Source organism: Coloeus monedula (genome assembly GCF_965178545.1).
Source record: "Coloeus monedula genome assembly, chromosome: 3".
NCBI classification, from domain to species: domain Eukaryota; kingdom Metazoa; phylum Chordata; class Aves; order Passeriformes; family Corvidae; genus Coloeus; species Coloeus monedula.
In genome coordinates this window covers 29,665,413-29,689,202 of record NC_138783.1, presented here as the reverse complement: position 1 = coordinate 29,689,202, position 23,790 = coordinate 29,665,413, and the positions used below count along the sequence as shown (strand labels likewise).

The 23,790-nt window shown below is 39.3% G+C and overlaps 1 protein-coding gene across 1 annotated transcript in view; it reads right to left on the bottom strand.

Annotated features, from left to right (window-relative positions):
• The window catches only part of PRMT8 (protein arginine methyltransferase 8), a gene marked incomplete at both ends in the record, with an annotated part of 56,720 nt that overhangs the window by 11,309 nt on the left and 21,621 nt on the right, over positions 1 to 23,790 (bottom strand). The window contains 5 exons of the mRNA XM_082279336.1: positions 1,914 to 2,001; positions 2,394 to 2,536; positions 5,658 to 5,721; positions 10,712 to 10,867; positions 13,900 to 14,085. Of these exons, the coding sequence (XP_082135462.1) occupies positions 1,914 to 2,001; positions 2,394 to 2,536; positions 5,658 to 5,721; positions 10,712 to 10,867; positions 13,900 to 14,085 (637 nt within the window). The remainder of the gene's footprint in view (positions 1 to 1,913; positions 2,002 to 2,393; positions 2,537 to 5,657; positions 5,722 to 10,711; positions 10,868 to 13,899; positions 14,086 to 23,790) is intronic.

Genomic DNA, 23,790 nt, shown 5'->3' with positions numbered 1-23,790 from the left:
AGACGGGTAGTGAGGTGGAAATAACTGAAGACACAGAGGTATATAAGGTAAGGGGGGGAAGGAAATCAGAGGTGAGATCAGAAAATAAAGTGTCTTCAAGGTAAACAACATTTTAGAAGAGGAAAAAACAACCTGAAACATTTTTTCAAATGACTAAAAAAGAAATAAGTTGAAAACAGGAGTATTGTCTGTGAGAAAAGAAAAAGACTCAAGGTCTAGAAAAGAAGGGGTTCAAAAGCAAGGTGAAAGAACCCATAAAGGATCTTAGGCCAAAATGACCCTGATTCCTTTACAGAATGGATGCCTCATACATCCATTTGAATCTGTACATTTTGCAATGAGTTTAGCTGTCAAGGTCATCACATAACTGAGGAGAAAAATCTAGACTGTGCCTGAGGAGGAGATATAATCCTTCCTGGCACCTACAGAGAATTCTTGTCACTGCCCCACTGCACTTGGCTCACTTTTGACCCAAAATAGCAATTTTGACCAACTGGCAGTTCTGTTTATTAGCACTGAATTTGATTACAGAAACACCAAGCCTTCTTTTCTGGGAGGATGTGAGAGGCAAAGAATGAGGAGTTAGGCATTTTTATTTAAAGGTTGTCTGAACCCACTAATTTAACTCAAACTTTCCCATTTATCTTTGGTTAATAAACCTCCTTAGGAATTTTGAGATTTTTTATTCCCTAATGGAAAATACCTTTAAGTGAAACTGCCCAGCTCTGAAAAATATATAGAATCAAAAAAAGTTGAAAAGAAGAATGCAATAATGCAAAACTTGTTCATTTGATCACAAGTATTATGATCTTATGATCAAATCAATCCAAATTTGGGTGACATGGGGACAAGTTGAACACAAACCAGCAGTACGATCTGGTGGCGATGGACGTGAACCCCATGCTAAGATATAAGGAGTGTCCAACAAAACTGGCTTTGCTTAGCCTGAGACAGCAAGACTAATGGTGGGATCTAATTGCTGTCCACTGCCACAGAAACAAAGAAAAAGTCAGCTTCTCTTCAGGTGAGGAGGGAATTAAGGCAAGTTTCAGCAAGGAGAAGTCAGCCTACATATTTAGAAACTTATTTACTCCTAAGGGTGCTTCACTCAGAGGAGCTGTGGAATCCCCATCTCCTGACTGCAGGGCAGGGCCCTGTGGGTGACCTGCTTTAACTGTGAAGTCTGACTTGGTTGGAGCAGGAGCCTGGACTGGGTCACTTGTAGATGTCACTAACAGCACCAGTTATTCAATGACACTTCAAGGAAACCCTCCCAACATTTTAAAAGCAAAGGAAAAGTCAATTTTATGCATCTATGAAGTATAAAAAAAATAAAATTATAACCCTTTTTTAACATGTAAGTAAAATTTAAATTTCTGATCCTTATTTTTAATTTGAAAATTCTCACACAAAATGTGTTAAAAAAAGCTTTACATATTGTGGAGTTTTTTCTTCTTGACAAGCTTATCGTGGAGGTACAATTTTTTTCTTGGTTTATTTCTTCACATTTACAATTTATTTGCATCTTGCTGGTTTTATGTTTTTGTTATGTTAAAAATAAAAATAAGGACCTGGATGGCAAAAGAATATTACTGGTTTTTGTGGCTGTTACAATGGATTATATATTTATCAAAACAACAACAAAACTGAATCTCCTATGATCCACATTTTAAATACATCTAGAGGTATTAATATAACTCTAGGCAAAGTCTTAATGAATTTATACATGCATCTTTCCTTTGTGCACTTGAAATTACAGCAAATTTCCCAAATTTATCAGCAGACCAACATTTTCTCAGAGTTCACATTTACATTGGAATTCTAGCCTGCAAAGAGCTTACAGAAGGCTACTACGAATGAAATATTTTAGGGAAATAGCCATAGGAAAGGGTTGCTGGCAGGTGCTTACTCACAGTGAATTTTGAAGTCCTTGTACTGTCTGTCTTCAATTGCTACCACGTACAAAGCAGCTCGGTCTGGAAACATTAGCCCTCCAGGTTTCTGTTGATGAATTGTGGGGAAATGGATCTCGTAATCTATTCACCTGACAAAGACATCACATTTTGAACTGCACATACAAAAACCAGACAAGCACCCCTTGCATGCCTTTATTGTTTTCCGTCAGATTGTCACACCAGCTTTAACCTCAGCCACTCTTGCAGCCTGTGGCAATGTCATTAGATAGTGTCTAGCAAACTTCGCCAGCCAGCACTTAATCAAAAGCAAAGCTCTTTCACTGAGGTTCCCTTTGTTATCTCCTCGTTATAGCCTAAGAAATGGCACTTGGAGATGTAACCGTGTCTTGTTATGGCAACAGTAGGGAAGGGAAAGCTTGTAGTCAGAAAATAAATGATGATTGCCCCAGCAAGGAGCACGACATGCAGAGCACCTACCAGCCACTTGTCTCGTGCGAAGATGACTGTGTTTAACATTGACTCATAGAACAGACAGTAACCCATCCACTCGCTGATGATGATGTCTACTTGATCCACAGGTAATTCAACTTCTTCCACTTTACCTTTAAATATTGTGATTACTGAAAAGAGAATCCAAAGAAATACGTTTCACATAATAAAACACCTGACTAAGTTCCTTTCTGGTGAATGTCAGGCTGACCTTTTCAATATGATTCTCTTCTTGAATGCCTGTCGATAAGGGGTGACTCCATGTGACTCAATGCATTTCACACTTTTAAAAAACTATTCAGAGTAAGTATAATAAATAGAATTTTTAGTATCACTATAAAAGGAAAAAAAAAACCAACCCAAAGTCCAAGGGCCAAACAAAAAAACCCACCATGTCTAAAACCAACAGAAAAACAGGCCTTACCTGGTTACCTGTACGATCTCATTTTACAATGCTCTTTGGAATTTGGCAGATTTCTAGATCATTGACCAAGTAAGGCAAAGAATCCACTTAGAAGCCTTTAAACATCCCTGCAGGTTTACACATGAATATTTAAATGGTGGGCCATATTTAGTTCAGTTGTAACAAATACTTTTGTTTTAGGACGACTACAGAAGTCACCAATCATTTCTACTTTTAAAATAATATTTCTTATTTCCAAATATATTTTCAGCTTGTGATAAATAATTTTCAGCTTGTTTTTCTCTGCTGTTTATACTGTTTGTTGCAGTGGATAAAGTCTCATGGTTCTGGATTCTTCCTTGACAAGGTAACAGAGGCACTTGAAATTTAGGAATAAGGTGAATATTCTACTTTCCATTACCAATTGATAAAATTATTACTCTTAATTAATGGCAATTTTTAATGATAGGAACTTTTACTGATGAAATGGTCAACATTCAGTTTTGGAAAAGTTAATTTAATTTAATTTAATTTAATTTAATTTAGCTAGAACTAGGTTAGCTGGCTGAATGTGGAAGTGTGGGTTGAGTGATTTTTAGAACTCAGCCCAGGGAAAAGGAGGTTTTGTCTTTCCCAAATACATGCAGTACTAGTATTACTCTAACCAGATGTGGCCACTTCACTTGAGTAGCAAATTTTTAATCCAGACTGGCCCCCTAATAAATTGAGAACACTCTGACTCAGACGGGTACTACAAAGTATCAGCTGATAAGAGCAACCTGACTGGAAAAGCGCACAGCTCTCCTCTCTTTGCTGCTATTTAAACTCCTTTCTTTCACAGTTAGTAATTCAACAGTTTATCTGTTGTTTTACTGAAAGCTCTTCATGCCTATAAGCTCCAGCCATGAGCTCTCTTTAGTTCTCTTTTCTCCCAAGAACTTTCACTGCCACAATTCTTTTGGAGTGAATTTTAGCACTGTTGACAGCTGCCAGAGTGACACACCAGCAGACTTTGAAGCCCCCTGTTTACACCTAGAACAGTCACAATGTAAGCTGCAGCAGCAGCAGCAGCAGCATGGGTTCCTTCCACCTCCCTTTACTTCATAAGGCATCATGTGGGAACAAACTGTGCTGTCCCCAGATGTATTGTATGTATCTCTTCTGGAAACAGTGGGTTTTCTCTTGGTTCAGCCCCTTTTGCTGACTCTGCATTTCAACATTTGGGCCGGCCCGGGGGGGGGGGGGGGGGGGGCATGGGAGGGGGAAAGAAAATTTTCCATGAGCAACAAGATCCTTTGGCTCACTACCTGGCTGCATAGAAATAAAAGTGAATGCGGGTCGGTGTAGAGTGTGAAAGTGTAAATGTTGGTCCAGGTGTGCAGTCTGGAGACCAAACTGCAGTCAGGGGGGCTGCTGAACCTGTCCTGCCAAATCTCCTGCCAAAGGGAGGGGGCTCTGCTTCTTCCTCCACGGTTTCCCAATGATTTGCTCCTTGTAGAAACAGGAGGAAGGAGCAGAGATAAATACCTTCTGCACCCTCTGGAGCACACTGGAACCTTCTAATTTATTCTGACAATGGTCCCCTCACACACAATTCCTGTTGCTGGAAATCCAAATGCAAATTGATTTGTGGTGTGCTATTTGTGTCTCTAGTGGATGAAAGACCATTCTGGGAACATATGGCCTCTGCATCCAAGGTTCAGAACAACCAAGGAGGTCACACCTCCCTGCTTTAGTGCCTTATCCCTACTGTGGAGAAGAGTATTTTCTAGTCCTTTGCTTCCTTCTTTTCCTGAACGAAGAGCTGCATTCACTGGCTGGCCTCTTATATCCCACGTCACTGCTGTTTCACACCACAATACTTGAACACCCGTGATGTGCAATAAATATTCCTCCCAGAGAGCTCGGGGTTAGTCAGAAACTGCCAGTGACAGCAATAAAAATTAGAACAGATCTGAACCAGAACAGAAATCCATTCCTGCGCATGTGCGGGCAGAGCATCAGCGCAGACCCAGCAAAAAGCGGGGGCACTTGGTGCAGCCCAGCCATGACCTGCTCTGCAGCAAAGGCAAGCTCTTCACAAAAAAGCACTTTTAAACAGGAGCTGTCTCACAGCCTCAGTTAAAAAAAGACTGATTTTTTAGGTTGCTACAAAGATATCTTATGTGCTGTGATTTGGAGGAGGACTGAAGGCATGAAATAGAACTTGACGGGGGTTATTTTGTGCTAAGAGTTTTCAGTAGCTTGGGGTTACTTCTAGGGTTTTGTTGGTTGTTTTTTTTCTATTTAGAATTTCCACAACCTTGGAAATTTCACCAGCTTTCTTTTCAAGTAAAAAAGAAGTTTTATGTGATATTTTATGAATTGAACATTTTCATTTGTGTGAGTGTGTATTTTGATAAGGTTTTGAAGTATTTTTTTAAAGTTGGGAGTCAGAAATCTTAGTGAAAAATTTTTACTTTAAACATCATTTCAACTTGAATGGCAGTATGGGTGTTTGTACATCTATTCTGTTTAAGAGAGAAGGTGGAATTCAAATGGCAGAATTAATTTGGTAAGTTCAGTTCTAATATAGGGTCTTCCTTCTGCTTTGCTAAACCGAACTGCCTATTGATAAGTCCTATTAACTTCTGTAATCTCTGAGCCTAGAAATAAATGTAGATATAACAGTAATTCCAGTGAGGAATTGTTGTAGTGCCTAGAATGAGGTGTTTAATTTGGTAATTACCTAAGTAAACTCTGCAAAACTACCACTTACATATAAAACACACAACATAAATAAATCAGAAAAAGCAAAATTGTTATCTTCTCTTTTTCCTGAAAGAAAAACAAAATTATATATGCCTTACTGTTGTCCAAGTGGTTGGCCTTGATAATTTTTTCTGAGTAGTCAGATATACTTGAGCATTCAATCTAGGAAAAAAAGAAAAAAAGAAAAACAAGATAAAGAGCAATTTATCTGTTAGAGATCTCAGCTCTGTGAATAAAAACAACATCTACTGAAGGCAGTGAAGACTCTACAGAGCATATAACCATTGATAAAGAGTAAATCAAACCTGTGGGGAGGATCATAATTAATGACATCTTAATATTTAAATTGCAGTCTGTGTCTGAGTTAAACTGGCTCCTGTAGGAAAGACTGCTTTGAAAACTGTTGAAATGTGAAAAAAAAAGAGAGGTTCTACCTACAAAATGTATGTAATTTATTAATTATATTATTTAATTTATTCCTGCTATTTTAGAATATTGCCTCCTCCCCCACAAAAATCTGCTGAATGGAATGAATTAGGATGGTGCTAAATTTCCATACGTATTTTAAAACAAAATACGTTCAAACTTTGTGAATAATATTAAAATTCAAATATGCCAGTACTGGTCTATGCCAAGAAACAATTGTTTTCTATGTGAAAAATCCATAATCTTTAGCAAAGCTGCTATTCCAAAAGAATGCAGGCATTTTACACATAAGAAATGACTGAAATTTTCTCTTTACAAGAACATCAAGATCTGCATGGATTTTTCTTTGACCAGTTCAGTGCTTTTTCTAGGAAAATAATTACAGAGTACCTCCTAGTTTTAGATTTGCCCTTAAACTCTGTAAAATCTGCGTACTAGCATAAAAGCACGTTTGCAATGACCTTTAATATCTTTTAGAGAAAAACTACATTCCATGGATCTCTCTGGGTTTTGTGCCCCTTGAAAATCATGAAGGCCTAAGTTGCTTGTAGTCACTGAATCAGTTCCTAATTTACCTCTTCCAAATTTGGCATTAAACGGACGATACTACTTTGCATAATCCTTGTCTCTCTAATTCCCTTATGGGAACGTCAAATAGAACTATATTATCTCTAATGAAGTGGTTTATATATCCAGTGAATCCCATTTAATCTCTAAAAGTTAAATTGTGCTTGACCTCTGTGATAGCACTCACAGATGGCAGGACAGCGGGTGCAAGGACACACAAATCCTTTATTGTTTTTATATTGTCCATGAAACAGACGTAATAGCAGTCATAATATCAATCCCAGTCCCCATGGGAACACAAGCATTAATTCTGCTTAGCTTGCCCATGGATGAAAACCACTCCTCAAAATGTCTGGCTCTGTGGCCTGAGCATAAACTAAAACTGCCTGGTGGGAAGGAAAGCCTGAGTGCCAGTCCAGAGAGTTCAAGGAAGAAATACCTTGGGGTGAGGGCCATCCTTTTGCTCCATCCAGGTTCCTCCCTTACTGTAAACTGGACAGACTGTGTGCCCCATCTCTAGTTACTGCCCTTATACTCATTTTCCCTGTCTTTATTCATATCTGTCTGACATTTTTAATTACATTGCCCATTTTGGATGGTTTTTAAATAAAGAATGCATATGTAGGTGTTTGGAGGTTGCTTTCCAACCCTTCTAAAGAAAAAGGTGCAAAGAAATAAAAAGTTCTCTCATGAATGATGACAAGGTTCCAAAAACCTGCTTCCTTCACAAAGAAGCAAAAGAATAAAAAACTCCAACACTTCAATGTTTCATGAAGGAATACATATTTCAGAAAATAAACTTGCTTTAGGGTGGCTAAAGCTGTTCATCTGCATTTTGACTTGGACTCTATAGTGTGGCTGAATTTTAATTTAAAAAGCAACTCATTTCAGAAAAAAACCCCAACCCTGAATTCTGTAGGTGAAGAAACAGAGGAAAAATTGGTGTTGTCAGGTTTTTTTTTTTTCTCAGTTTTCTTTCAAGTCAGTGATCTGCTCAAATCTGGCCTATTTTGCAAAGCATTTGGATTTTATGAAAAGTGCATGTTCCAATAAAATAAGTCTGTACCTGAGTTTATAATCACAGAATCATATAATGGTTTGGGCTTGAAGGGACCTTCAAAGGATTGCCCTGATTCAAGTGAAGGACCCTGTCCTTGGCCATGTTGAGAATCATGAGGTTCACACAGGCCCACTCCTCAAGCCTGACAGGACTCCTCTGTGTGGTGTATTTTCCCTCAAGTATACCAGCTGCACAATGCAGTTTCGTGTCATCTGCAAACCTGCTGAGGGTGAACTCAATCCCACTCTCTCTTGTCCTTAATGAAGATATTAACCAGTAATGATCCCAGCATGGACCCTTGAGTTGCTTCCGCTGTATCTGGTTCTCTGTGTGTATATTCACCTCTGCTCTCATTTTACTTCCGCTTCAATCTACTGATGCAAATGTCTCCTCTTTTACTGCAGTCTCTTCCTGAAACAGTCACAAGATTCCCAGATTTCCCCTGGGCTGTGTCCTCATCACCAACCTTTTATACAAAGCAGCTGACATCTAACATGAGCCTTCATCTTCTGTGTCTGTTTAACTCCTTCTTACCTACACTGCCTTGTCTGAAAATACCATAGAATTCAGATAGTTCTACTGCAGGGATTGTCCTGAATTTTGTATGACTAAGTGTAGCAGATGAACCAAGGCTTCAAGGGATATTTTATGTATTTTTGTGTCCTTCACTGACCCTTCCCAAGCACTGACAGCTATGTGCCAATCCTATCTCTACATTTCTTACAACAGCTCCCCTGCTAGATGAACATCACTTCATGACATATTGTTACCCTCCCACAAGGGTTAGGGCTCAGAGCAGGTGAAGAAAGAAGAGAAAATGAGGGGGCTGGTTCTGTTCAGGCTGTAGAAGAGATCCCCCTCAATCTAAAAGCTATATAAAAGTATCCCAAAAGGGCTTGCAGGGAAAGCAAACTCCTTTCTGAAATGCACAGGGACAAGACAAAAGTCAGTAATCATGAGCTGTGGCAAGGGAAATTCCTGCTGATTTTAGGCCTGGAAGAGGTTCTGAGAGAGGATTTAGAGTCTCTGTCCTCGGAGATTTTCCAAATCGGACTGGCCATGTCCTTGGGCAACTTGATACGTCTTTAAGTTAATGATTCTATGATTTACAACTCTTGAAGGCCCAGAGATAATTCTAGCAGTTGGCTTAGGTAGTGGCAAGGAATAAGTTCCAACAGTGAATAAGAAGGGAAGAATCAGACAGAGTGGTTGATGAATTTGAACCCAAAGAAGAGTGAGTAAGAGGAGAGTGATTTCTGTGGTTGAAAAACCAACACTCTGCATTTGTCAACAGTTCCCACATCATGCTATTTGAAAAATCACATCTAACTGTAGAGAAGAAACTGGAACATCACAGCTCTATGTAATAATTCATGGCAAATGTTTGCTTCTTAAATGGAACACTCACTGTTTCCATTGGCAGTCTTTGCCAATATGACCATAAATTCTCAATTTGACTACAAGATTGCCACTGCTAGATCTCTGAAATAGCTGCTTGTCCAACACAAATCCACTCTGCAGCTTGCTGTATACAGGGTTCATCGTGAGACAGCTCATCTGACAAGAAGGCTGAAATTCTTCGGCTGTAGCAGAGAGTTTCACACCTAAGGGAGTTCCTCTGAGAGCTAAGTTCCATGGATAGCACACCCACCAGCTTTAGCAATGAACAGTCCATGGGTGAGCTGGCACTGGTGTGTCACTGAGCTTTATAAAAGCCTGAGGTAAACCCTGAACTGTAAAGAAGTCCAAAGGAAAAAACAAACAAACAAACAACCTCACCCCCCCACACCCCCCAACAACAACAAACATGTGGAAAAGTATTTACTTTTCTTTTACTTGGTGAATTTTCTGCCAGTGAGCTGGCTCACTGTAGAATCAGATAAGCATCAGTGCCAGCACAAGGGAGGGAGGAAGACCATATGGCCAGGGATCTGAGAGATAGGAAGGTGGGAGCACAGCATCATCATTTTGTATATGCTTATACTTCCAGAGCACTGCAACATCTTTGCATGAGACCTGCGTTTCTGTATCACAGAAAGCTGCGGGTTTATCCTCTCTGAGGCTTTGAGGTAATAAATCGTATTAATAAATAATACTTGATTCACAAGGAAATACATTCCAGCTGCCAGTCTCAGGCTTAAACTCTGAAACTTTTTCCAGCACCTTTTGATTTCAGCCATCTATAGTTTCATGCTCTAGTCGGATATTCAGATGAGATACTCAGAAGTAACACTGGGTTTTGAAAATATAAGCCAGAGAATTGAAATGGTATTTCATGTATCACTACCAGTAATAAAGACGCACAGTTTGGGTACTTAGTGACATCAGTGTCTTCAAATGCACAGATATACCCAATTAAGTTTTAGCAAACAATTTTGTTGAAGAGAAGTATACAGAGAAATAATATCTATTTCCCCTTTTCGATGTTGCATTGTGTCTTCAGGGCAAACAGAAGTCCAAAGCAAAAAGAAATTGCGTTTGTCATTTTAGAGTCAGTACAAATAATTTTGAGTATACTTAGTAAGCAAATCTATGCTCTCCGTAATGACTTCTCTGCAGAGAACAGCACATTCATGCTCCTAAAGTTCAATGTATTTAAGGTAATCATTTCCTTCTGCCTCTGAAAAGTGTTATTGTTGGCACAGAAAACATGCACATGCTTTCTCGCACAATTTGCTGAGTTGTAATATGCAGGGAAAAGTGTATTAAGGAAATTTGTTTCCAAGACTACAAAGTTGCAGACCTTGAAAATTTAAAAGCAAGATAGTTCCCTTAACCCCTCTGAGTAGGAGTGAGTCTCTTTAACATTTTTTTTCAGCCAAGAAGAAATGTGGGTATGTACCAAATCACCAAAAGTTCTGCAAAGTTCCGAAAGTTCTGAAAGTTCCTAAAAGACATTGCATTTCAATTTGGAAAAAGCACAGTAGTGCAAGTCATAGACTACAACAGAACTCCACTGAAGTCACTATAAACCAAGCCCCAGATGAGCTTGGAGAGAAGAATTTCAAACCAAGACAAGTAAAAAAAGGTAAATCATGATGCCAAATTCTCATGCAAAATGCACAAACAAATTCAAAATGTGAGATAAAGTCTTCTTACCCCATATACCTTCTTTGCTCCTGCCTTTGCAGCAAACATGGAGAGGATTCCCGTGCCACTTCCAACATCGAGGACAATCTTATCTTTAAAAACATGTTTATTGTGATACATTGAGTTTCTATAGGTTAACGTGCGCACTTCATCTTTTAACATTTCCTGTGATGAAAATAAAAGCATTGTGTCACCATCTGAAGTGCTTATATGCATTCCACGCTGTTGCTGAATGCATTCCCTTGCTATCATTTAAGCATTATCAATACACAACATGAAGGGTTTCTCAAGTACTTTGGGGTGTGCACATCAAAGCAGCTGTAAAACGCCAGCTACTTAGAGCTGCATTATTAAGAAGCAGCATGACGTCCCCTGTATGATTTTATTCTGCTATTCACTCTCACAATTGACAACCAGAATGTACTCTAACCACAGCACTGCTTTGGGAATAGGCAGAAGCCGTACAGAAATCCAGACCTAAATCATGCACAACCCAGAGCCTCAGCAGAGGGACCTTCTGTGGTTCCACTTTGAACAGAAAAGAAATTGTTCCATAAGCCATTAGCCTTGCCCAACTTGAGGCAGAAGTCCATAGCAGAGCTTAGAAATCCTGTATTGTAAGGTCCTCCCTCACTGCTCTTCTATCCACTCATTTATCTGACCAATTTCTGGAAGATACTATTGTATAACCTAGACCTCTATCTCACCACTTTAAGTTGTCATTGTTCGGTGCTGATTTTTGATGCACTGATAGCAGCAGGACATGCATTTAATTTCATGGATACCTTGCCTTCTCTTGTATATATTTCAGGCAAACTATATCAATAAAGAGGATCCAGGCCAAGACCCAGGTGCCATTTTTAAGAGAAGCAGACCATTCAACACACAATTTAGTTTTCTGAAAATGCTTCTGTTATGTCTAGAAGGCTGAAGGTTTGCTTATACTACTGCCTAATTTCATAGTTTAAGTGAGTAGACAAATGAGTTTTTCAATTTCACGACGAAAAGGATCAGTTCACTGCCCAGCAGCCTGAGGCAATCATGAAGGGGATTGTTACATGTATCAGCTGCTTACTTACCTGTCTTGGCAGGACACTATGTATACTCAATAACTGCAGATGAATAAAAGGATACTTTTATCATCATAAAGCATCGTTTGGTATCAGGCAAAGAGCAGTCCACCACCACTGGAAAGGTGTGAGTACACTCCCATGGAAACTGTTTCCACACATGTTAAGGACAAGAAGGTGACCGGGAGTCTTTTGGATTTGGAGATGACTGACCACCTGGTATCTTTCTATGGTGAAATAATGGGCTTTGTGAATGAGGGAAGAGGAGTGGATGGGTTTTATCTTGATTTTTTCCAAGATTTTCAACATTGTTTCCCATAACATCCTCATTGAAAAATGGATGAAGTATGGACTACATAAATGGTCAGTGCAGTGGACTGAAACCTGACTGAACTGCTGCTCCCAAAATGTTGTAAGGAGCAGCACAAAGTCCATCTGGAGGCCAGTCACTAGTGGTATCTCTCCAGGAGTCAATACTGATGCCTTTTGGCCTGTTTTTTCAGGTGGATTCCATCTCTTCCTAGCAGACCTCAATCCTCAAAGAGGGTCCCATAGATATAAAAACTGAAAACTTGTCATTGACACCACCTGCACAAGCAATTGTGGACCTGTGGTAGCACTTCTCCTCAAGTCCTTGTTTGCGCTGTTAGAATTGAGTCAAAAATCCACCTGGCACACCTTGCTGTTGATCACCATCCTAGGAGCTGCCCAGTGACACTTGATATGCTCCAGGTCTCACTGGTGCTTATGCCAGAAGAGCAGCAGGCTCTAAGGGCTGGTCTAAGGGACAGAGGTTAGCTGGACAGAACTTCCTGCTCCTCATCTGCAAAGAAGACACTGACCCTATTCTGTAACCAGAGATCTGCAGGTGGATCAAGAGCCTCCCTCCTGTTACCAGAAGTCACAAGTTTCCAGCCTTCACCATCAGAGGAGTCCCCACTTCCAAACCTGGTAAGTACAGACTTTGACTGTCCCTCCTTTCACTACAGTTGGGGTTTTAGGCTCTTGTACCTTCAGGGTCTCAGAGATCCAGTCAGTCTCTTCCTCATGCCCCTGATGCTTCAAAGTCTGCCAGCCTCCTCTAGCAACTCCTTTACTTGTTGACACAGATCCTTTACCAGTGCAAACCTCCTGCAGACAAGGAGGAAACCTCCAACTTCCCAGCCTCAGCAAGGAGTTCCCTGCACTCCCTGCAACCTACATGGCTGTATCCTTCCATCAGGAGACCCCTTCAGTTTAAGGTCTCTGATGTGTCTTCAAAATTTCTCCTAGGTCTCCTTCCTACTCAATTGTTTCTCTATCTTCTTCCATTCTTGGACTGAATTTCTGAATGCTACACTGGCAAGATGCTATTGGCAGATAGAAATCTTACTTTTATGTATACACCCCCCCAAACAATTATGAGAGTAATGGAAATAGATATTGTTTGTTATGCTGTTTGTGAGGAGTTCACTGAGTCATCTCACATTTGTTTTTTTGCATCCTGCTCTTAAAGATCCCATCCTCTTGCATCTCAAAAATACCAACAGGGCAAAGTAACTTCTTCAGAACTCACTTATAGACAACTTTTTGATAGTAAATGGTCCATCAAGTATTTCAAATTCTTTCCAGAAGTGTATTTAATGGAAGCAATTTGGCTTAATGTTCCCATCAATGCAGCCTGTGCATTCAAGTAACATGCCAAGAGTCAAGAAACTGCTTGGCTTCTCATGTCAGCTGAGTAGCTGTTCTGCTGATGTCTGTGCTCAAACATGCAAGAGAACAGAATCCCCGACTCAGCAATCAGGATGTGTCCATGGTTGTGGCTGGGCTGGTTTGCAGCCCTCATAAATGCACTGCATTGATGCATTCATGAAGTTCACCACCGCACAGACAGCTACAAGAAGCTCGGCAGAGAGCTCATATGTAAGAATCTAAGTGGGACAGAGGTTTTAAGTACAGGTCTCTAGAGAAGTGGGTGATACCTCTGGCACTTAACTAGATTACACAATTGTCTGAGGAAAGGCAGAGGAATACAATCACAAGCAAGTGGGATACAGATAAGTAAGTAATAAATCAAAGAAATAATAATTATTATCACTATATCCTTAGTTATTTAACAATTGCTGAAACAAAAATAAATATTACCTCATGAATTCCAAAGTGAGCATAGGAATCAAAGTAATAATCCCTGGATGTCATCTCTTCTGGATTGATGAGCTTTGCCATCTTGCCTCGGCCCGGGCAGCTTGGTTGTAATGGAACATGTATGACAGATTGAACTGGCTTTGGAACAACAGTAGGCTGTGGAGGCTGGGATGGGATAGGGCAAACCTAGGAGAACATGGAATATAGTTAAGAGGCATCATTAAAAGAAAAGATTTCTCTCTCTGTCTAGCGTATATTATTGTTAGTGGCATTATTTTAACTATTTAGTAGATAACAAGTCCAAAGACACCTGGTGTCATCATAACTGAAATTTAGGCTACCTTTCTGGATCTTTAATGCATTTGATGTCGTTGAAAATTTCCCTAATGGATTTTCCTTAATGTTTCTCTGCAGATACCTAAATTAGTGCAGAGTAATGGCAAATTATTGGTGTTGGCCGAAGCAGGTTTCTGCAAACACTGACACAAGGCAGTAAAGAGCTACCTTTTCTCCATTAGTGTCCTATTCTGTCAAACTGCCACAGCTTTGTGAGAGGCAAGCTGCAATAAACAAATAGTTCCCCTGAAAAGAAGAGCTCATAATCAAAGGATTCCAGTCACAGTGTTGCCAACAAGGGCAGGATTCACAATTGATTCTTATCAGGTAAGGTACCTGTCTGTATTGATAAGCTAGGTCTGAGAAGGTTCACAATATCTGGAAGTCCCTGACCCTATCTGAAAGTCTCTTGGCAGGTCCAGAGAGCACTGTAGGGAGCTGTGTGGCATGTGTGGTCCCTTAATGTAGTTTTCTGTTGCTGGGAGATGCAGGAGTTATGTGTTTCCAACACATCATGGCCCCCAGCACTTAATTTTTTGTTGCATATTGCAGCCCCAATACCAACATTCCCATAGACACAGAATGCCCCACACCCCCTTGGGTCAGATTTGATACCTATAGCACGTAAGACAGAAGATAAAATGTTTTTCAAATATGAGGTAAAACAGACCCTGGTCCAGCCCATGTGTGTATCTACATCCTGAATCCTTAACCTGAAGCAAAACGCTGAAAACTGAGAAAGACTGAGCAATATGCTACAGCTTTGGCTATGCACAAAGTCACCTGCAAATTATGGGTCAACAACTTCATATATTAAGGTCAATCCTACTTAAAATATATCATATCCTCTTGCACCTTTTTTTTTTTTTTTTTTTTTGAGACTCAGTAGTTTCCCAGTGGGCACCAGGTTCGCCTGAGCCTCTCCTTGCTACTTTCATAAAATTCATGCTGTCTTCTGCAGCTTGGGACTGTGAGATATCAATCCCTTGTACTGTCTCTGAATAGCATCAATTAGCCTAGTTCAGTTTGCTTCAATTTAAAAAAAAAAGAAAAAAGAAAAAAGCCTCCACATTTTCTACCCTTGTTCATTTGAAGATTTATATGTGTCATCTTTTGATGGTTTCTTTGGTCCATCTGTTAAAAAATAAATACAAGTGGTTTATGCTCCTGTAACATTTTTCATCCCCAAAGATACAGAAGTGCTTTATTTATAAGTCTTTCCTACTTCTTGCACTTTTTACTTTATCATCTCACCCTGTTCACCTCACCTAGTTCACCTCCCACGCAGAATACACTTGCTCCCAATTGGGGTTTGTATTTTTGTCTGGTCTAGTTTCAAAAATGTCCATCTGCAGTAATTTCTCCTAAGACATTGCTTCATTGTCTGTTCACTGCAAGCAGTAAAACCTTGATAACTCATTCTGTCAAAGTGTTGCTCTTAATACTCAACTCTTTCAAATATAATCCTGCTACTTTTAATTACATACTTGAGGTTATATCTTAACTTTTTTCTTCATTGGCATGCACCCTATGTAATTTTTGCAGTTACCTTTCTCAGTAGTCTTTTCTGTATTTTTCTACTGGATTGCAAAGACTTAAACTGTAGGTGTTTGAAATTTTGTTTTAATATAATATGAAATCCATAAGGTCTTACACTTTTCTCCTAAATCTTACCCTCTGCATCATTTTACAAGCAAAACACACAAGTTTTATTATATAAATTACCAAATAAAACAGACAATGAGTTCTGTTCCTGTCTTAGGTAAGAAGGTCTCCAGGCACAAGATCATGCATCATGAGCAATTGCTCAAAAGCTATGTAATGGAGAAAAGTTACATCAGTTTTCGTAAATTAAACTGGGGGGTTTAATTTCTGTTGCTGTCAAACTACAAATTTAAATGTGCTTTTCTGTACAACAGAGAGCATTTCCTACAGGAAAAGAGGCTGGTCTTGAAGGTGAATCTCCTGTCAGGATCTCAGGCAGTATCAGTTCTGCTCCTGGCTGCATTGAAGGGTCTGGATAGGGTTATGAGAACAAGGCTTATTCTGACTAAAGATACAGAATGAAATTAAAACCAGCAACTTTGGCTAGGAAAGTTGTCTGAATTAATTTCTTTCCTGTAAAAGAATTAACATCATTATTTTCTAGTCTGCAACTGAATATTACTGTGGCCAAGGGATGGCAAGATAACTTTTATGCAGCTACTAAGGCAGCACTGCACCTTTGACTAGCAGTACTTTTCAGATTTTCAAACTACCTGAAGACTTACTGCTCTCAACTGTGCATCTACATCTCCGCCAGGAAGAACATATCCCACACAGCAGAAGAATTAGAAGTCTATTACTTCTGCTTCTCACCTGCCTTAGTTTCTAGCCAAGCAGCCTGTGGTAAAATCTGTTGATGGTGGCTGTGTGCCAACATTAGGCTCTGAATGACCATAGGTCACACACTGTCCATCCTGTGCTGTGGGTATCACAGCCTCGTGCAGAACAGGCAATAGAAAACTGAATAGGGGTGGTGATCTTCTCAGCCAGCAGCACTCTGTCACAGGGACCTTAGATGAGCTGCTTCATTTCTGTTTTAGGCATACTAACACAACGCAGACCTTCCAAATTAAAATGATGCAGATTTTGCAGCATCTGCAATACCTCCTGCTGAATTTTCCATTTGTAGCACTGTAATTCTGGAATTCCAAAACATGGTCACAATTATAAGAATAATTTTGTGAGTGGGGCTCAGGAAATCCGTCCGTCAATAACTTTCCATAGACCTTACGAACAATTTCAGTCAAGAGTGACTTATGCCCTATGACAACAAATATCTGGGGAAAACATAAACACAGTGGACAACTACAGAATAAATAATTACAATGAAAGCTATTATTTGTTTCAGAAACAATAAAGTCTTTGGGTGTACAGCTCTGAGATTGTAAACTAGAAACAACTATGCTTCAGGGATATGGTAAAACTGCTTTAGGAGAAAACATGCTTTTAAGACAAAAGCTATCAAGGAGAGACAACTTCCTGTATCCTTTACAGAAAAGAAAAGAATCCTTGATGTGATTTACAAGCTTAGCAGATATATATAGCCTACATGAGGAACAACTCATCTTTTGAATAACACCTGAAAAGGCAAAGCATCTGGGCTGGGGGCAAGCCTCACATCAATGTAAAGAATCTAAAAAACTCTGCAGAACCCATGTATGGATTCTGGCCAGCTGCACACAATTCCAGAACATGGGCTTGCTGCTAATGCAGATGAAGTCTGAAAGAATGGAAGCAGCTGCTCCAGAATTCATTCTTCACTGCAAAACATGCAGCCCTCTATTTTCCCATCTCCCATTTGCTACTGAAGGTAGAGGTGGAGAGTCTGAAGGATCTGAGAAGCAATCTTTTTCTATCACTGCTTTGCAACTGATAACCTATTGTGTACATTTTAAACATTTAAATCAAAGGAAATTAGGGAAATTTTTCCTTAACTTTAAAAATCAAATAAAGGTTATTTCCTCTTTATTTTCCTCTGGACAAGGCTGGTACATTGCAGGTGACCAAATGTACTAGCACGGGAATGGTTTCTATAAAAGCTTTGAATTCTCCCAAAAGATAAGACTGGTAATCCTCACTCTTTCTCAAAATCCCTCAACTCAACATCCTGACATAGGTTTTTAAAACATAGATAGGCACCTCAGTGTGACTTTGAGATATATAGGGTTGCCCATGTGCATCAGTGGGTACTGTTGAATTTCTTCTTTGAAAATTGGACCTAATCCAACATGGACTGACAAGGCTGTCTGGGTGTACAACTCCCAAAATACAAAAGAGAACTTGGTATTCAAAAATCATGGGCTATTTTTGAAAATTTGAGCCTTTTAGATATATCCATCTGTCTACAGAGAGACAAGATGGTGAAATGTGCACAATTCATTTTTTAGGAGGTTTGTGACAAAAGCTGTAGTGTGTAGAGTAAAAATAAACTTGAATTTCAATTCTCCTTTCTTGATATTACTATGGAGACACCGGGCTGGAGGTTAAAATCCCAATCCTTTCAATACTGTTGTTCAAGCTGCAGTGTTTTATTCTTGACAAATTCTTAGTTATTTATGGCATTTTTATGACATTAAAGAGGTTAACTGTACCTTCTTCTGGGAAATGCTTAACTTTTCCTTAAGAAACTAATTCAGAATGCAATTACAGTTTAAAATGATTCAATTTCAGCATTGTCTTCACTTTAAACAAACGGTTTTATCATATCTAAATGCTGATTTTACTTATTTTTTGAGCCAGATAGCTTTCTATGTCAGAACTACTAGCATAGAATATGCCTAACACCATTTTCATTGGTCTGAATTTAATAACCAAGACCTCTAGCATGCAAGAGATTATCAACTGATATCAGCATAGCAATTCCAACAATACAGCTTCTTCCTGCCGCAGATATAAAAGCACAGCCAAATATAAGAGGTATTTGATATCCTCCTGCCAAAATTTATGCTTCAACAAAAACTTCTTGGCAGTCATCACGCAGATTAAAACCTCCCTTGACTCCTTTACCTTATATTGTTTTGAAGTCTTTGTCCAAGACTTATCTTAAGTGATCTTTGGATAGAGCAAAACTCTAATCCATTATCAGAGAAGTTCTAACCTGATTTTCTGAGGAAATGAAGCTTCTACAGTATCTTGCCCATTCCTCCCATGAATAAATTTCAAGCTTTTCCAAACCAGTCTGATTTGACAGAAGAAATATCAAACACAATTGTATTTCGGTACATTTCTTGAAAACCAGAAATTAGGTAGAGGGATAACTGATTTGATTATCCACTAAAATTGCAGCAGCTAGATTCCAGTTATCATGCTTTCTATCTGCTCTAGGTTTATTAAGCCACCTGGCTTGTGTTACATGGGTAATGTGCAGCTTTCAGTCTCACCATACTGGATGATAAGTAGTGAAGGTGTAGGAAGAAGACTAGGCATTGCTCAGAACTAAACTAGGATCTGAGGGCATATAGAGCACATACTTGCAGGAAACAAGGCTTTGCTAGCTCCTCTACACATGGGAAAACCTTTCCATGCTAAGGATGGGAAGTTCACAAGGAATTCAAAATGGCAGGAAATCAAGGAGTTCCAACATCCAATTGCAGACAGATGTAATTGTTTGGGAACAAGGATATTATATATGCCTGTATTAGGCACATGCTTTCAGGAACTAGGACCTTCGAAGACCAGTAAAGAACAGTTGCTTAGCAGAAGCTTTATGCTGTCTCAAAATCAGGATGAAATTGCCAATTCTTCAGCAGCTATAAATCTACTTTCTGCTTGATGAAAATCAGGCTCAGTCAGTTTTAAGTTGCACATAAGTATGAGTTGAATGCAAATGCAAATATATCTAAAGTCTAAAACTGAATCTAGTCAGACAAACTCTGTAAGAAAATTGGGAGAGAGAATTGATTCTTAAAACTGCTTGCTTTGAGGCTACCCCTTGTTCAGGTCCTTCGAAGTGAAGCTCTGCTCTGAACTTTCTACATGGATTGTTTGAAATGCCAGGTCAACCTCTCCCAGACAAACCTGTCCATTTGTTATCAGCAAGAAATTCACTGTCCTTTATACAGACAATCATAACGTAGAGTGTATTACAACTGTGACATCATATCCATAAGTAATGGTGATAGTAAAAATATTGTGAAAACACTGATGCGTGTTCTGAATTTAGAATAAAGCCTTTGTCCAGAACAACCAAGACTGATCAGTCATACAAGGAATTAGATTATACCTTAGATGTACAAGTCCCCAAAAAGTCAAAGATGCAAGCTGGTCTTCAGTATGACAAAGGTGTGGTCAGCATACTTAGGCTGCAGCAGAAATAGCACCGAGTAGCAAAAAGGAATGTAAAGATCATAACGGTTTGCAAAGTTGTTACTTACTGTGCAGAAGCTAAAAAGAAATTTACATATGTAAACGCAAGATAGGTGCTTTGATACCTTTATGGATCTGACCCAGGGTACTTCATACTGTCAAGATTTTTAATGGGGACTATGGGTTGGGTCAAAGCCAGAATTTTCTTAGTGACAGGTCACAAAATAAGAAAACAAATTTCAAGTTTTCAATATTCCAGCATATACAGGAGTAATTCTTCTCCCTAATAGAGGTTAAGCACTGAAACAAATGGGTCTGTGGGGTCTCCAACAGTGTAGAGTTGGAAAATTGCAAAACTCAGCTGGAGAATATCCCTTACCAGCCTTTAAAGCTATCTTTTATCTGAGCAGGGTGCTGGACTTGATGGCCTCCAGACGTCCTTTCCACACATACTATTCTATGATACTAAGACATAGACAGTTATACTTGCACTATGCAGGAGATAGAGGCAACAAGGTTTATAAACCTGAGCCTAGTGCAAATTATGAGGTAGGTTATAAATTTGGGTTAATAGATTTGCACACACAAAAAGAACAGAACCTGCTTTCATGAGATTAAAGAATGCACACTCTAAGAAGATGAGGACATGTCACTCAGGAATGAAAACCTTCTAAACGACACGGAATGGAACAGAACTGAGATTATAGGAAATGAGTTGACAAAAATTTAAGGGCAGGAGTAATACTAAGTGTCTGTATTTTTTATAAATGTGTGAGCAGTTCTAGAACATTCTGTGTGCCAGTGCATGGAATTAAAATGCTCTTCATCCAATCTCCTCTCATGACTGCTTAGTGCATGGTGCCATTGGGAAAAAAAATAGCGACAAGTTAACAGATGTTGGCGTTTAATTGAACTTGTGTTACTTTTCATAAAGATGGAAATTTTGCAATGCAAGTAGAGTAGAATGTCCCATGCAGGGCATGAAAAGTCCTAGTTCAGCACAGAACAAAAGGAAAATATGAGAGAAATGTATTAGTATTAACTGAAATTTATTCTTTGTGAAGCACCTTATGGAAGGATAGCACAGCATTACTTTTAAAGTGCTGAGAGACATCTTTCTTTAGGAGAAGGTTGCATTTTGATTATCTTTGGCAGTTGATAGATCTAATGTCTATTATTATCTTAGATTTAAGATCACAGCAACACTTCCTTGGTTTGCAACATCCCTGATACAAGGAACAGCTGGAGAAATGCCTTGTGTTTTCACCTGTACTCTGTGGTGTTGAGCAGATGGTCTGTCAGTAGACTCTGTTGCCCATCTGTTTGTTTGGAGCCCCTTGAGCCTCATTAGGAGTGAGGTAAGCTGCACAGTGAGGAGGTTCTCAAGCACTGGCTGAAGTCTCAAACCTACTTCTATCACAGCCAGGGTTTCACAGCTTCAGCTCAGTGGGGGATCGTGTTTTAGAAGCGTTGTCCTCTGGTGGATAATACCAAAAGTGAACTACACTTGGCAGATGGCTAAATTCATTCTTCTTTTCATAGGGTAGAGACTAATCTAACTGCTATCAATAATCTGGAAACGGATCTTCATGTATAACCATGCTGTTCCCTCCACATACGCAGCATATGGATTTGTTGTAGTTTAATGGTCTCTGCCACATAAGTTAAGAATCTGAAATCTGAAGAATTAAATAAAGAACTTTAGATAAATAAAAAAATCTGTGATGATCTGTGACTAGATGTCCTGTGGTTTTCTTTCTATGTTTCACCATAATCAGGAGGTGGATATAATCAAGCATACCAGTTATTTTCACACAAGATTGATACCCATAAGTAAATCTGGCAGGCTGAGAAATACAGGCTAGGCCAACAGGGCTAGGTGTTTCTGAGAGACATTCCAGACTTCTCAGCTTTTTCCTGACTCAGTACCATATATCAGGACTACTATTAAAAGCATTCTTTCTAACAGAGCTCTTCTGAATATAGTGCCTTGCTAAGATGTATGAGCTTTTTTGCTGGTTTATGCTACAGCAGCCTTCCTCCTCATTTCCAGAATCCAGTCTGAAAAGTTGACTCTGGTGTATGGACCACAGAGCAGCACATCAGCAGCTTCCCAAAGCCAGTGTCTCTTGCAGGTTGGAACTTCTGGACTTACACAGATTTACAGCTATGTCTGACACGGTAACACTGCAAGTCCCTGCTTTCTGCTGGAGCACCCTGACCCTTTTCAAGGATTCATGAAAGGCAAATAAAACCAAAAGATGAACAAAAAAATCCTTCCTACCTTCCTGTCATTTTAAGCCTCTCCTTTTCTGACTAAAAGATGAGAATTTAATGTAATTTAATTTCATTCTTTATTGATTTGGTAGAAGCTGAGTTGGTAGTGAAAAACAGGAAGATGCCTTAATGCGTGGTCCCCAGCCTATCAATGTTGACTGTGTGAAATTCTGGTATCATCATGGTAATTTAAAATTTAGAACTGAGATCAAATGTGAGAGTTAAGATTGGTATTGGCAACCATATGCTACATAATTGGTATCACTTCTATTAAAATTTGAAGTGCATCTAATACCTAAAACAGCCAATAAAGGCCAGGGAGCACTTAAATTGACTGATCACCATGGAATACTTTTCTTCTTCCACCCAATTATCCAGAAAAAAACAAGCAGTAGGTATAAACTATGTTGTATGTTCTCCTGCAACAGATTTTCCTTCTGAGATGTCTGGGTTTTGGGAGTTTTGACAGATCTCTTGCCTTTAAAGTGCTACATCCAAAACTCTCCAGAACAAAAGAAATCAAGATGCACAGATATAAGAAGGGGAAAGAACCTGTTGTTCTGACAGAACTATTAGAAGCTTAGTTTTTGTGGTTATTCAGAGGGAAGGTTTGAGGTATGACTACTGGCTGTCTATTGTTGAAACTGGAAAGAGGAAAAGCTGATAACAGAATTTTCCATTTGAATTAGGCTACAGCCTCTGGGAAATAAAGAGCTTTCCTAAGTTTAATGTCATTTTATTTCTGATTTGCCTTTCAGGGAGTTACACAAGGGAAAGAAATATCTCTGCATTAATAAAATGCATCAGGTCTTCCAGATGATTTTAAAACATCGGTCCCAAACTGAAAGAATCTAAAAATAAACCATATCAATTTCATTCCTGGGCATTCATTGCAGAGTCACCTCTATACTTGGTAGTGATAATTGTTAATATTATATGCTTACTAATTGCACTGATACTGATATTTAATGTCCCACCTGGCCTGACAGGGCAAGCACTTCTATGCCATCAACAAGTAACACACAGCTATGGGGTGCTGTTCAGGGACTGAACTCCCCCTACCATTTCCAAGACCCATTCAGGTTGGCATGGCAGACCGAGAAGGTTGCAAAAGTGTCATATGGGTTGAACAGCACTGGTTTAAACTACTGTTGTGAAGTCTTTCCCTTCCCCTTGTATTCTGCAATACAAGTAGTCAAATTACACCAGTCTTGCCTCGTTTTTTCAGACAGGATGGAAACACACTGAGTTTTATGCGTGGCTGAGTGAAGTCTCCAAGACCTGTGAATGCAGCACCAGTTCTAGGGTGGCTGGGTACTCTGAGGGAGTAGCTGGAACAAGGCTAAGTGGTTCTTCTTGTGTGCACATGAACAAAGTTCAAGGTTGCTGGTGACTCATGTTCCCTGCTGCTTGGGTAGACTTGGCACT